General features: G+C 35.6%; 1 protein-coding gene across 1 annotated transcript; it reads right to left on the bottom strand.

Annotated features, from left to right (window-relative positions):
* Positions 1 to 714: 714 nt before the first annotated feature.
* Positions 715 to 13,691, bottom strand: LOC145664086 (uncharacterized). The gene is made up of 5 exons (XM_081730438.1): positions 13,195 to 13,691; positions 6,145 to 6,323; positions 4,199 to 4,358; positions 2,979 to 3,109; positions 715 to 1,250 (listed from the first exon to the last, which is right to left on the bottom strand). Exons 1-5 carry the CDS (start codon positions 13,259 to 13,261, stop codon positions 1,140 to 1,142), a joined length of 648 nt encoding a protein of 215 aa, XP_081586564.1. The 5' UTR covers positions 13,262 to 13,691; the 3' UTR covers positions 715 to 1,139.
* Between the last annotated feature and the right edge of the window lie 335 nt (positions 13,692 to 14,026).

The following is a 14,026-nucleotide window of genomic DNA, read 5'->3' as shown; positions in this document are numbered from 1 at the left end:
GTCCTGAACACATATTCGAGGCTTGTCGGTTTATTCCTAGAATAGCATGCATGTACATGAATACATGTACATTTTCATGAAGTTCTAATACATGTACACACATATATTAGTTATAAAACAAAGTATATCAAACAAAGTTATAAATCAACTTTAGGAGAAAAATAGAACGAATTTAGGATATAAAGCATGTACTTACAATACTTTTCTACACAAGAATTTTATTATAACTGAGTATAGCAACTGAGCCATACAGACTTCAAAATTAAACAAAAATATTAAATTCAAAATTAAACAATGATATTAACATTTATCAACTGCTGACTGAAAATAAAATAGCATTTTAGGCCAAATATAAATCTTTTCAAAATTACATAACGAAACTAACTGTTTACTGAAGATAAAGTAACATTTTAGGCCAAATATTCAAAATAAAACAATGATATTAACATGTATCAACTGGTTAGTGAAAATAAAATAACATTTTTAGGCCAAATATAAATCTTTATAACAAAAAAGGTAAAAAACTGTGAGAAAAGTTATAAATTTACTCCCAGCAAACAGCATTGAAGATCTTTCAAATAAATTATAAACTATTCTTAACTGAGCTAGACAACGTGCTCAAGGGTGTGGACATATGTTTTAAAACTTTTTTGTGTTTAACGCAGAATTCCCTAAGGAAGGGGAACATCTTTGGCTTCTTCTGCAAAAAGTTGTATATGACATAAGTACTCCTCACGATAAACAGACGATACACTATTGTTGGATATGATTTTTTTTTTTTTTTAACTGATATGAAATATCTGTAAACAATAGTGGTCGAAACAGATACAACTACTGATATTTTATGCTTGCTTGAATCACGTTTCTCTAAACAAATGTTATTTCAGTACCATGCGTTATACGTAATTGAATGAATTATATGGAATTGTTTGTAACAATGCCTGTTTGTTCAATTTGCAAATCAAATTTTATGCTAGTAGCAACACTTATCCTTCATTTAAAGCTCAAACACAGAATATCCTTCAATGGAGTCTTTAGATGTATTGATGAAGGTTGTTTTCGCGAATTTCAAGGGGCCAAATCACTTAGAGTTCATTTTCGGAGGAAACACAAAAATCTATATTGCAGACGAAAGTTATTTAACGTAGCTGTATGTAAAGCAGCTCCTTATTCCGTAATTGCCAACAACGAACACTCAACGAATGTTGCAGGTCTCTCGTTTCCATGAAAGGTTGAACATCACCCATTACCTGTTGGAATCAGAGAGAGGTTAACTGATCATGTTACATACTTAAATAATTTTTCTTACATATAAGAACAAAGACACTTCTTCTTCCTCAATAGTCTGAAGCATTATTTATTGTACATTTACAATGACATATGCATTTTGCGCCTATAAATATATGTTATTTTGAAGCTAAAAAATTGGTAAGTAATACTAATACTGCAAAGTTTTAAAAGCTCTTAAATGCTTTAAAAGCTGCAAAGGTTTTCAAAAGCTATTTATATCTGACTGCAAAAACGATACGTTCAAACAAGGACAGAAGCTACTAAATTACGAAAACTCGACAACTTGTCCTCAAATAGACTTAAGAACTTCCTCACTAGCATTTACCAACAGAGAATATAGAATAGATCACATTTATGCTCAGTAAGTGATTTTGGTTATTAAAATGAAATGAAATTTTTGAGTTTTATGCCCCACAGTTATGCCGGCTACGCTTAAGGAGACTGTGATGAGAAATGAATGAAATGGTGTAATGAAGAAAGTGGGAGAAAACTGGAGAACCTCGAGGAAACCCACGCACACGGTGTTAGTTCACCACAAAGTTCACTTGGTTGGAGCAAGGTTTGAACCCGGGACCTCATGCACCAGAGATGAACGGTCTATCACTGAGCCACCGCGGCCACTGTTTGGTTATTATTAAATAAATGTATCGAGTTCGTATTTGTTCACATGTAATGAAACGTCGTAGCTCAGCTTCACACTCCGAAAACAGGGTTCTTGGCGTAACCTTAATTTTCTTTCCAACGTGTGTCTTTGAAGAGTGTGTGTGTGTGTGGGGGAGAATTATTGGCGAGAACATTTTCATACCACTTTGAAAGGCACAAATTACTTTAGTTTACGCTACAGTCCTCCGAACTTAATGATCGGAGATAGGGGAAGAAGACCAACTCTATTAATAAACAAGTTGTTGAACCTTTGCTGTGTGATCTCCAAGCATACCCCAAAATCCCAGTCGGACTACGAACTGTGTTACGTATTCTAGAAAACTGAACCTTTCGTCCACGCCCGATACAATTGCATAATTATGGATAGCCAGCAATGGATAATAATCTACTTCTCTCTCTCGGGGGCGCGGTGTCTCAGTGGTAGAGCGTTCACTTCCGGTGGTTGGGGTCCTTGGTTTGATCCCAGCTCACGCCGTGTAGACTTTGTGGTGCACAAATATCGTGCTCGTGGGTTTTCTTGAGGTTCTCCCCTTTCCTCCCACTTTTTTCATTCCACCACTTCATTCATTTCTCATCATCACCGTCTCCTTTAGCCTAACCAGCATAACCGCGGGACGTAAAACTTAAAAATTTCACTTCATTTCTTTCTTTCTCTCTCGTCCTCACGTTATTTGAAATTAACAATAAACTAAGTTATGTTTCTGTATGAAATATAATGCCAATCAGATGTTTATAAAGAGTTTGAAATGAAATGTGAGAGTTTATCTCAATAGTTTTTAAATTTTGCACTCCAGGCATGGGCCTAGTTGGCTAATAGCAAGTGCGACCCCGCTTCTGCCCCTCTTAAGATTTTCATTGCCTCTCTCCACCGAAATATTGATTTAACAGATCTAATTCTCATATTATTCATGCCCATGCCAGATCCATAAATAGACGTAACTTTATTTTCTTAACAAAACATACGTAGTTGACACCTGATCTGGCTGACCATGATCAATCAATAGAATAAAATATACTTTACTTACATTAACATGACAGAAGAAACTATCCTGAGACTCTTTCACAGTTGGCTTCCAAATTTTCTTCGATGTTTTTATATGTGATGTTGACCTACACAGGGTACCAAGCAATAAAAGTAGTACACTGGATCTGGTATCTAAAAATAAAAATGAAAACTATACAATAGAATATAAAATAAAAAATATTTTTACCGAAATTGTTTTTTATACGCGGACTCCTGCATTATTATATCTTCCATATAAAATCTTAAAAATTATATACTATTTCGATTAAAATGCCTACCGGACGTTTGACAGTAGTTTGCAGTGGCAAATGCCCCACCCATTACAGCTCTGTGAATCAATTCCATTATTTTCTATATTAATTTTAATGCTTAATGGTTTGAAACAAATCTGCAATGTTTGTGATGGATAAGAAAGAACTATATGAATGAAAGTCATTTTGTTTTTAGTAGTGAACTATTTTGCAGTGTTATAAAAATTATATCTTTAATCATTAGTAACTCAATATGAGTGAGTTTTGTTTTACAGTTGAAACTATGATAGACTTAAAAACTATGCCAATTTAATAACAAAACCGCAAGTAGTAGACACATAACTTTCGGTTCCAATACAGGGAGAGAGAGATAATCTGTTCTTCGTGCGCTGAGTCTATAAGAAAAACAGATTTCTGCTATCCGTTATAATTATTAGGAATCAAAATTGAAACTAAAATAAGTACTAGTTTTTACTTCTCCCGGTTTCAGTAAAAAAAAAAAAAAAATTCGGATGCTGTATGGATGCCACTATTTTACCGGAAGTAATAGTATAGCTTTACTATTTTCGGTTTTTGTACAGAAACACCGGTTAATGTGTTTACTTTACTTGAGACGCTAAATCGAATCAGGGAAACAGTTTCTAACTATCAATAACCATGTTTGATTTATAACGATCAATGTTGAAACCCTAAACGACTGATTCATACCACTTCCGGTTTGAATAGAGGCTTATCTGGAGAAATGAGATCTACTCTTTGAATCAATGCTGAACAACTGAGTATATATTGTACGTATAGTGTCTACTACTTACAACCAATGTATAATTATTAATATGATCATTACAACATACTTGTTGCAATAAAACTGGATTCAGATAGAAAAATCTACTTCATTCATACAAGTAATTACAATTTCAAGTTAATGAAACAGAAACAAAGGAAGAATTAAAGAACACAAAAATAATATTACCTTCTGTAACACTTTCTGTGTCTAACAGACTTAAAAGTTCGACTGCTGGAGCGTCATGTAGCCGTTTCTTCATTAGTTTTTCCAATTTTTTACTGACAGAATCCCATTTCACGAACAAGGATGTATGATCAGGATATAAGTCTTTGAAATCTTGATCAATCTGGAAATGGAATTCCATTGTATTAAAACATTTACATTAATAACATTATTTCATTAATTTTTAAGAATCACAACTTCCTTTACGTGCATAAATGAAATTTCTTAACTGTAACAATTTCAATACAAACTACTAGTTACAGCGTGTACTTTTATGGACTTGGACTTGGGTTCAAATTCAACCTGCTTTCCTCTGGTGTTGTCCAACATCTTGAGGAAATTGACTTACTGGTAGCTTAAATAAGTAGACCACAAAAGCCAGAAACGTAGTGCAAGAAGATGTTACATTGACGATAATTGCCAGTTAGACCCATATTGAGGTTGTGGCATCACGGGCTTTCGTCGTGGTTATATATAATGGTTTTTGGTTATATAGGTTAATGTAAACAAAGGTCTATTTACTCGGATAGATTAGGCAAGGATGGGGAAAGTATTGATCTGGACTTAATATTACAGGTACCATCCCGGTATTTGCTGGAATGACTGAGGAAAAATCCACGGAAATTTCAGTCACGATGACCGGATTTGAGCCCGGAAGCTTCCGAATGTAAAGCCAAGGTTCTACTTTCTGAAATAAGGCCGCTAGGGTTTCATATTAATTTGTCAAAGGACAAAGTGAAGAAAATTCTACAATATTGTTAGCGTTTATCAGACAATAAAACCACTATTTGCTATCTACTGAGTAAAAGAAAAAGACTTATTGAATCGAAAAGTACTTCATGCATTTAAAAAAATCACCGTCAAAGTTTCTATTGCTGTACGTATATGCTTGGTTGGTATGCAATCACAAGAAAGATTGTTTATCAGTCATGTAAGTATTGTTCTTCTGAGATCTCGCTTTCATAAGCAAGTGACATCGTGTTGTAAGAACTCAGTTCTCAATTGTTATCTTACTGAATATGATACGTTCCTTTCCATTGCAAGGTAAAGTCAGTGCACGTGTTCGTAATGTATGGCCACGTAATCATATGCGTCTTAATAATGGAAACAATAATTTTAGGTTTAGAGTATTTGTTTTCAGACTTGCGATTGAGCTTTTCATCTAGTTGTTCAAAGGAAGATCGAGTTGCTAATAAACTGAACTTAATCCTTTCCCACTTTGTGTTACATGCATGTGGATGAATATGTTATAAAGAACCAGCAAAAAAGATTATTAGACATGTTTTAGTTCTTTTAATATGCAATCTAAATACAATGCAAAATGTTCACTTTTTGAAAAGGAAACTGCAAAAACTTTCCAGATTCATTGATTGCCTCTATCCTCTTTCATCACCGGAGCTAAACAGGAAGGAATCTATAGTTTGTAGTTGAATCTGAATTACTTTTATAAAATTATACACCTACCGGGCATCGAACCGATAACCACCAACCTACAGGCAGTTCAGACCTGCTTCAAGATATCTCAACATTCATGAACAGATATTACATAAGAGGACAAGGAAGTAATTCATGTCCACCATTTATATATATTTTTATTATGGTTTTATGACAACTAAGGTCTATTAGCTCACACATACAAATACCTACACTAGTATATGTCATTTCAATATTCAGTATGACTATCCTGAAGGCTTTTACTATTTTCTTGTCAAACGCGACACAATTTTAAAGAAAACGTCTGTTCTAAAAAGTACGTTATGAAAAAATCAACTTCTGGACGTGAGCAAAAGATTTTGTATGAGTGTTCTCAGCCCCAAAGAATAATTCAATGCTTGTAAATTATGGCCTATTCAGTAACAACACAGTCCTTAGTAGTAAAACAGAATGCAGGTTAATTAAATGAATCTTACCAATGTATATCCCAAAGGCTGCTTCAATGCTGGCCAAGTTGAAATTATTTCATGAACAGTTTTGCCCTCTTGCTTGCATCGAACTTTCAACGTTTTCTTCCAGTGATCAAGTACTTCCTGCCAGGGCTCGACACTATGCTTTAGCCACGCTAAGCTGTTTTCAATATCTATGCCACATTCTGAAAGAGAAGAATAAACTTACCAAACAGATCTGCATTACATTAAAAACTCAATAAATAAATTCCTATATTTTTTCAAATATCAGTTAAAATGATTCTATATTTTCATAAGTCTTCTGTACAAGTATTTATATCCATATGTAATATATAATAAAGAAAGAAATATATTTACAAAAAAAAAAAAAAAAAAAAAATGTCCTGGAACTGTTCCTGTGAAGCTGAACTTGAAATTTGCCTTCATATGGTAATCTATATTTCCGGCACAAATATCGAATGCCTTTCATCAGAATGGTTTAATTCTTCAAACATGTAGAACTGATGTAAATTACATGTTCTAGCTTAGTACTTCAATGGTATAACGTAATAGTGGTACTATATAAGTATAATGACTATCTACGACGAAGAAAGTCGCAAAAATATTTAGTAATATATGCTACTTATGATTTCTTATCAACAAAGTAACTCTTGTAATGAAGGATTTGAAGATTAAGCATACAAAATTTGGACTTGTTCAGTCTTGTAAATAGAAACACATAGAAACTAAGTATCGATTAATTTAGTGCACTATTTAATCCTTAATAGATTAGTTGGTTGCTTAACTGAAGAGTAGGTGAAAAATTTCTCGACTGTAGTTTCATGTTGTAAACAGTAAGAATATCTACACAGTCCCATTATTACCTTATACTATTGAAATACTCAGCTTGAACGCATATACACTTTACATTTTGAGCCATCCTGATGAAAGGCACACGATATTTTTGCCAGAAATACATATGAACATTGAAGAACCACGTTTTAATCTTACAGGAACACTTTCAGGTTAGTATCGACTTATATTAATGTGTTCCATACGTTCAATTAGCAGGAAAAAAAAAAAACTAAACCATTTTTTAAAACATGGTTCTTGCAAACCCTGGCACAAAATAGGTAAATCATTGGCAGTTTTTAAAGTATGATCGGGGCCTCGGTGGTTCAGTGGTAGAGGGTTGACCTCTGACGTGTGAGATACTTTGTTTGATTCCAAATCGCGCTAAGTGACACCGTGTGTGTGGATTTGTCGGAGTTCTCCCGAGAAGATCTTTTCATTCAAATCTTTTTCGTCAAAAGTACTTGTCAAATGTTTCCCGACCATATATCAACAGTTGATTTAGCTTCATAGGCTAAAGGAGACGGAATAAATACAAACGAATTATTATTAGGAACTTAAGAGCAGAGATGCTGTTTACCTAGATCAAATTTTATACGAAATCGAATCCGGGTATTTTCACTTGTAGTTAATAAATACTGAGGTAGTACCTTTAAGGTTTGCACCTTTTCCTCCTGTTCCTTTACAATTTTAAAGATCCTGCATATTGTGGTGTCATTTCGCTTAAATTGAAATAACCAAAAATATAACTGAATACCAATCTCCTCGCCCTCCCAGCTACTCTAGTGGATAACGGGTGTATCGTTGATGTATGTGGTCCGGATTCAATTCCCGGTGTGAGCACAAAAACATTTGCGAACGTTCACTTTCATTAATCATCTGTTTACTTTAGTCTAAACGGCATAACCGTGGGACGTTACAAAAACTCTTTCAATGCATCTGATGCTTTCCTCGTATCGTGATGCAAATAAATTTTCTCGGGGTATCAGCCAGGTGATGTGTTTGTTGTGCAAAGTCTCGAGAACAGACATTGTTCTCATGATACTGACCCTGATGATGAGAACAACGTCTGTTCTCGAAACTTTGGACAACGAGCACAACACGTGATTGATATCCCGAGAAAAGTTACTTGCACCAACAAAGATGGAATAAATAACACGCAGGCTGTCACCAGATTGAAAAGTGAACGCAAAAATCTTTTACATTTCGACTGATAATGAATCACATTTGCACAGTTCATATGTGCAGCATAAGTATCACTATATCAATTGATATTCAAGTGACTTAAGACAGAACACTTACAAAATCTGTCAGCTTGAAGAGCTTCGGACTCCGAGACTCTGTAGAGAAATTTGTTTCTCGTTTCAGCATCGTATCAGTTCCTCTTTTAGTTGGTGCTGGCATGGAACAACTGCTTTCTGTAGTTTCAGATCGAACTGACACTGAGTCATCTGGCGTTGACACTGATGGTGAAGCAAATGAGAGAGAACCGTCATCTAGCACATCATAAATTTCAACTGTGTTTGCTTCTACAAATTCCTTAAATTTTGCTAAGAACTTTGCACGTATCCCTATTTTGGGAATGAACTGAGTAATTAGTTCATCAGTTAATGAATTAAATGCTGCTTCGTCGATTTCCTGTTCTGAAATGTAGATTGAAAGTTTATAATTAACCAGATATTTACTGAATATCAAAAAAGAATTATACAATGGTGAAAGCATTTAAGTTTTATTACACTACCAAGCGAAATTTGGTATGTTACGCGATCATGTGCCACACAAAGAGTATAGGAAATTGCTCACCCCAGTTTTTTTTTCTTGGGCTTTACAGAAATGGGTGTATTTGGGCAAAGCTAAAGAGAAAAATGTTCATGGTAACTTCATACTTCAGCTTCATACTGTAAAAGTTACAATGGTATAGAAGCAACAACAAGAATTTAAGAGCATTTTTAACTCATGCAAATAATTTTGTAATTTGGTGCATAACGAGTACCTATGGATAACAATAAGTCTAATGCTAACCGATTGTTTTCAACGACTTATGTACTTCTAACAAACAATGAAAGGTTCTATGCAGAAATCATAGCCTGTCTCCTCTCTCTCTCTCTCTCTCTCTCTCTCTCTCTCTCTCTCCTCTTTGCAATTTCTGACATTGGTCGTTTTGCTCCAAACCACAGAATTATCTTTTGGAGATAATACACTATTCTCTGAATGCTTTGAAGAATGTAATATTTTCCGAATACCTAATAGAAGTTACCTAATAAGAAGTATACACTCGAATATATATAGGGAGGGGATAGTGGTTCATGTTACGGAAGCACAATTTTGTAAAATTTACAGAAGAAATATGACATAGTGTACACAAGCTGAATTTTACGTTTACAAGTGGAGCGTTACTAGTGTCAAAGTATGACAAGTGCTATTGAAACTCGTATCATTGCAATATCCCACTTCTTTTCATATCTTTACTTACGCGTATACCCACCATCACTGACGAGCCCGCTCCCTGCGATGCCGCTTCGGCCCACCAAATTTGCTTTGCCCTGACTGTTAGATAGCATTCGCGCTTTTTAGTGCCCACCTAAATGAAAAAAAAAATGAAATGAAATCTTTAAGTTTTACGTCCCACGGTTATGCCGGTGAGGCTAAAGGAGACGGTGATGATGAGAGATGAGTGAAATGGTGGAATGAAGAAAGTGGGAGGAAACGGGAGAACCCCGAGAAAACCCACGAGCACGGTGTTTGTCCACCACAAAGTTCACTTGGCGGGGGCTGGGATCGAACCCGGGACCCCAAGCACCAGAGGTGAACGCTCTACCACTGAGCCACCGCGCCCCCCTAGTGCCCACCTAGCACAGGTTACTTTTATGCACTGTATATTTATGACAATCAGAAAGATTTATTTATACGCAAATCGTAAAAGAACTGTGACTTTTTCACAATTACTTCTGGTGGGGCCATCGATACTTACCTGTGATTAAGTGAGATATTTTCATGTCGCCCAGCGTAAGTCTTTTAGGAGTCACTAAGAAGTAAATTAGTAAAAATTATATTTTTTTCAACGATTATTTCGAGTGGTGTACCGAAAATAAAAATGCACGCTTTTGAAATGAAATCTTTAAGTTTTATGTCCCACGATTATGCCGGTTAGGCTAAAGGAGACGTTGATAATGAGAGATGAGTGAAATGGTGGAATGAAGAAAGTGGGAGGAAACGGGAGAACCCCGAGAAAACCCACGAGTACGGTGTTTGTCCACCACAAAGTTCACTTGGCGGGGGCAGGGATCGAACCCGGGACCCCAAGCACCAGAGGTGAACGCTCTATCACTGAGCCACCGCGCCCCCCTAAATGCACGCTTTTATCAGCGTATGTCACGAGAAATATCGATTTCAAAGGTAAGGATTCTATATTTGGGTTCCATGAAATGTTCTTTCAAAATTATGCTTTAGGCTATATTTCGGATGACATTTAGTATCTCTCCCAAATCCATCGACGGCTCAGGACCCAGTACTGTGACTTAGAGTAAGCTGTTCCCACCCAACCAGGTACATTCTAGGAACGTGCCATTTAAGTACCATATGTATCGTTTACGTACCTGGTACTTCAGAAATGTACATTTCATATGCATAGCATGTGTCGCTAGGTATGTGCCTTTCGAGGAATTTCTGACACTTGAAAGGTACTTTTACATGCTTCACTGGAATGTGAATGGCACATACCCCATGTACCGTGGCATGGTTGTGCGTAAGTTGCTTCGTATTGCTTCGTAAATTTTCGGGAAGACGTAAGTTTAAGTATAAACTAACTCCTTAAAGAAATTCAGCCTGATAATATAGACATCCTTCAGGAAATGTCGCTTTTCAGTGGCAATAAGCCTGAAACCGGTGAAACATCTTTTACTGATTTAGCTTCTTCTTTCACCTTCTGTGGAATTTGAAGATAATATCGACAAAATTGAAAATCAGTGGCGATTATAAATCTTCGATTCAAGAATTTTTAGAAACTAGCTGAACCTGTTCTTTCTACACAGCGCACTATTCGCATATGAGCATAAATCGCCTTATCATTCCTTACAACATCTGTACACGTTTCTTTACAGACACAAGTTAAAGACGTATTGATTAAAAAATAGCCAAGGGGTATCAGAAAGGGGAGATTTTTCGATTATTTTTCTGAATATCTCGCACCGTTTGCAAGATTTGAGCCTACTTCCGGTTGGAGTTTCTAATTCATGTATGACCAGTGTTTTCTTTCTTCTTGCATGCAGTATGTAATAAGCAAATACATTACATACAAAATTAATATAATGTCAGTTATATATGGTGCTTATTGGGAAAAACACTCCCCAAAAAAGTTCATCTTAGACTGGAGAAATGGTTATCCTTCCTTTTCCATTATTATTTGGCTATGAAACAAATGCCGGAGACATATACAACCGCTATATACAACAGTGTGGTGTTGGAATGTGTAATGATTAGGATGTGATGTTTTATTTTATTTTTTTGAAATTTCAACACGTCCAATGTACCCGTAAAAATGTACTAAAGAAATAGTGCCCATGTTTGTTAAATATTCAATTAGAACTGGACAATCTACATGAAATTTGCAATCGATCAGTGAAAACGTCATCTTTCTAGAGCCTGTAGTTTCTGAGATCTCATTGTCGAGAAACATATATGTGTATTTTAAAAGAGCTCCAAAGATGGCAGCACAATTCATTTGCATGTATTTCGGAGAAGGCTTACTAAAGGCAAAGGCCTTTGAACAATAATTTAAAAGGATAAACTTTGTGAAAAATATTTATTTCAGTAATTTATTTAAACTACACTCTTTTAAAAATATTTGTCTTTGTTATAAACGTGAAATCACAAATAACCGTAAATCAAAGGTTTGAATGCTAAGATTATAGGTTAGAGCTCGGTCGCTCGTAAATGTTACTGTAGTATTTTAATAGATAGTTAAATTGCCACACAGATGCCGGAGGAGGGCATATATTTTCAGAGTTAGTTGCTTGGCTTTTTTGAAAAGTACAAGCTTCTAAATTCGAACGTAAAAATGAAGCGTTAAGGTTTTAGTATTTAAGTACTCGCACCCCCAGTTGCATAGCACTGCCCTAAGGAACATTACTGACATGCCTAGTACATTCCTGGCACATGCCAATGCCAAGTAAATGTGTCAAGTACATACACGGTACGTGATATACACATAATAGATACATTCCTCGGTATGTGTCATGCACGTACTTTTGGGCGGAAGTAACCTTATTCCTTACATGTGTATTTCACATGATTGCTCTATTCACGTACCTATCATGTACATTCCAATGTACCTCGAGGAACATTCTTTACATATGATCAGTATGTACTTGTGTTGGGTGGGTTGTTAACTACCTCGTTTATGCGAATACCCACCGTCGCTGACGCGTTTGCTCCCTACGGACGCAAATCGTTTCTAACTGTCGGGGCCCCGCTGCTACGCTTCTGTTCTGACTCTGTTCGATAGCATAAATGGTTTTCCGTGTCCATATAGCACAAGTTGGTTAGTGTTTTATGCGTAGTTTTTTATGCTATACGTTCGCACTGTACTTATACTCATGACTACTTTATATTTACAAATAACGAATGGTAACCCCTACCAAGTAAGTCAGACTCAATACCAAGTGATCTGGAGGAGAAACTAAATAATACACCATATTTCTTCCGTAAACTTTAGAATTTTGTTCATCTGTAAACTATAAATGCACCAATTTATTTTGCAAACTACCAGCGTTAGTGTCACTTTATTTACCCCTTTCCGGAAGTATCTAGTGGTAATAGAAATTACCCCAACTCTTGCCCCTGCAATTTTATACCCTGCTCTAGTGTCGTCAATGCCCCCCTTATCTATATGTAAGGGCCTAGGTTTAACTTAATAATGCCCGCTCCGGGTGGTATACCGGTACTCACTTTGAAGCGAGAAATTCCTCTCTATTAATTCTATGAAAATGGATCAAAAATTCCCTAACCTTAAGCTAACCCGTTCCTACTCTTACCTTACTCTAATGTACCCTACCCTACTCTATTCTACACCCTTTGAAAGCGGTTCTACATATCGATGCGCAGCTGGGGCGTGCATTGTAAAGTTTACCAAAGGTGTATTTGATACGCCAAATTTACAGCCAATAGAATAAGTACATATGAACTAACAGCAAAATTAATAGCTTATATACGAAAAAGTACACTTACCTTGAAACATGTCGATTAGCTGCGGTAAATTCCAGCTTCTTAATAAATTTATAACATAGGCATCCATTACGTCGTTGAAAAGTGAAAATTACTCGTTGAGAAAGTTGTATAGTGCAAACCAACCTCATTTACACACAGTTCTTTTACTTCCAAGACATGTCCCTTATGATTGTTGCCCTACGTTTTCTTTTCCTTTTTATTTTTACGGTATAAAGCGCTAATGCGATCCACACTTTCGTAATCGAAATGTTTACACAGAATGCAAATAAACACATGTGACGTTGTAACTAAACATTTTGGTCAGGAAAACCAAATAATTACCAAATCAGTTAAAATTTGGTTCGCATAACCAAATTAATCAACCAAATGTTCTGACCAAAAAATATAGTGTTCATGACCAAACACGTTTGGTCAAAATGACCAAATTTTGGTTAAATTAACCAAAAAAACTGACCAAATGCTCTGACCAAACAAATTTGGTATTCCTGACCAAGCCCTTTTTTTCAGTGTAAAGTTTTAATATGGAACATTGTGAATGCCTAAGTAGAAACATACCGTAAGATGTAAGGAATTTTAAAGATGTAAGATGTAAACATACCGATACATACTTTGCACCAGATGTAAGGAATTTTAAAGAAAATCGCATGTAACTTACAAACTTAATGATTTAGAACACTGTATTTTAAACATATAAAAGCTAAGGAAAACATTCACGCAAGTGCGTTAGTAAACATTCAGTATGACCATGGTTATTGAAATATAAATTTTGGTGCAAAGTGACCCCACAGGTGAGGATACTTTGTATCGCATGTATGTTCAACGTAAGAACATA

Source organism: Thermobia domestica, chromosome 1 (assembly GCF_964235325.1).
Source record: "Thermobia domestica chromosome 1, izTheDome1.hap1.1, whole genome shotgun sequence".
Lineage (NCBI taxonomy): Eukaryota > Metazoa > Arthropoda > Insecta > Zygentoma > Lepismatidae > Thermobia > Thermobia domestica.
The sequence above is the reverse complement of the archived record's forward strand: the minus strand, read 5'-3'. Positions and strand labels throughout refer to the sequence as shown.

What these genes read in the sequence shown, in the direction of transcription:
- LOC145664086 (XM_081730438.1), bottom strand. Translation starts at nt 13,261, where the DNA reads ATGGATGCCTATGTTATAAATTTATTAAGAAGCTGGAATTTACCGCAG. An exon ending in GCTAATCGACATGTTTCAAG is followed by an intron (nt 6,324 to 13,194) that starts GTAAGTGTACTT and finishes CTTCTCTTTCAG; the next exon opens with AATGTGGCATAGATATTGAA. An exon ending in GTTTCTTCTGTCATGTTAAT is followed by an intron (nt 1,251 to 2,978) that starts GTAAGTAAAGTA and finishes TGATTCCAACAG; the next exon opens with GTAATGGGTGATGTTCAACC.